Consider the following 1,142-nt stretch of genomic DNA (forward strand, 5'->3'; position numbering starts at 1 on the left):
CCCTGCAGACCCCTGAAGAAGAACGAAACCTGCTGCATGCCGATAGCAACGGTTACACAAACTTACCTGACGTGGTCCAACCCAGCCACTCGCCCACCGAGAGCAGCAAAGGCCAGAGCCCCCCCTCCAAGGAGGGCGCCACTGATGTAAGTGGGCGTGGGGGCCAGAGGGACTGACCGTGGGCAGGGGCCTGCGAGGCACTGTGCCGGGGAGCCTGCTCGGACCCTGAGCCCTGGCACACCAGCAGGGAGGCCGGGCTGGGCTCTGCCTTCTCCTCTGACTGCCGCCTCCCTCCTCCTAGTACCAGTCTCGTGGGCTGGTGAAGGCCCCCGGCAAGAGCTCCTTCACCATGTTTGTGGATCTTGGCATCTATCAGCCTGGAGGCAATGGGGACACCATCCCCATCACAGGTGAGGGTGGCAGCTGGAGGGTTGGGCCCGGCATCCTGACACCGAGCTAGAAACACCATCCAGGCCCTGCCTCTGGGCCCTGCCCTGGCCCCGTGACACTGCTGGGCAGCTGTGCTAGAGCAGCCGAGGGGCCTGGTGCAGTGGCGGATCTCAGGCTCTGGGTTCAGGGTTCTGTCCAGGCTTCTGTTCCTCAGTCGTTTCCTTTCCTTCCTTCTCAGCCCAGAGGGGCCAAGATCAAATGTGGGGACTGGGGGGCAGGGGTGAAGAAGGGAGCAGGCTAGGGGCCGCAGCCCAGCCACCTCTCCTCTGCCCACAGCCCTAGTGGGCGGAGAGGGAAGTCGGCTCGATCAGCTGCAGTATGACGTGAGGAAGGGCTCGGTGGTGAACGTGAATCCCACCAACACCCGGGCCCACAGCGAGACCCCTGAGATCCGGAAGTACAAGAAGCGGTTCAATTCCGAGATCCTCTGCGCGGCCCTTTGGGGTAAGCCAAGGCTGTCTGGGAGACCAACGGGGCCCTGGTGGGGCTCCCGTGCCCCCGGTCACATGAGGACCTGCCTCTGCTTCTTCCAGGGGTCAACCTGCTGGTGGGCACAGAGAACGGGCTGATGCTGCTGGACCGCAGCGGGCAGGGGAAGGTGTACGGGCTCATTGGGCGACGGCGCTTCCAGCAGATGGATGTGCTGGAGGGCCTCAACCTGCTCATCACCATCTCAGGTCTGTGTGTGTGTG

The 1,142-nt window shown here is 63.8% G+C and overlaps 1 protein-coding gene across 5 annotated transcripts in view; it reads left to right on the forward strand.

Annotated features, from left to right (window-relative positions):
* The window catches only part of MINK1 (misshapen like kinase 1), a 60,225-nt gene that overhangs the window by 56,611 nt on the left and 2,472 nt on the right, over positions 1-1,142 (forward strand). For all 5 annotated transcript variants that reach the window (XM_045293499.1, XM_045293498.1, XM_030886480.2 and 2 more), the window contains 4 exons: positions 9-146; positions 302-410; positions 727-894; positions 984-1,127. In XM_045293499.1, the coding sequence (XP_045149434.1) occupies positions 9-146; positions 302-410; positions 727-894; positions 984-1,127 (559 nt within the window). The remainder of the gene's footprint in view (positions 1-8; positions 147-301; positions 411-726; positions 895-983; positions 1,128-1,142) is intronic.

Source organism: Echinops telfairi, unplaced genomic scaffold (genome assembly GCF_000313985.2).
Source record: "Echinops telfairi isolate 266 unplaced genomic scaffold, ASM31398v2 ScPeMD7_2010;HRSCAF=2546, whole genome shotgun sequence".
Classification (NCBI taxonomy): Eukaryota; Metazoa; Chordata; class Mammalia; order Afrosoricida; family Tenrecidae; genus Echinops; species Echinops telfairi.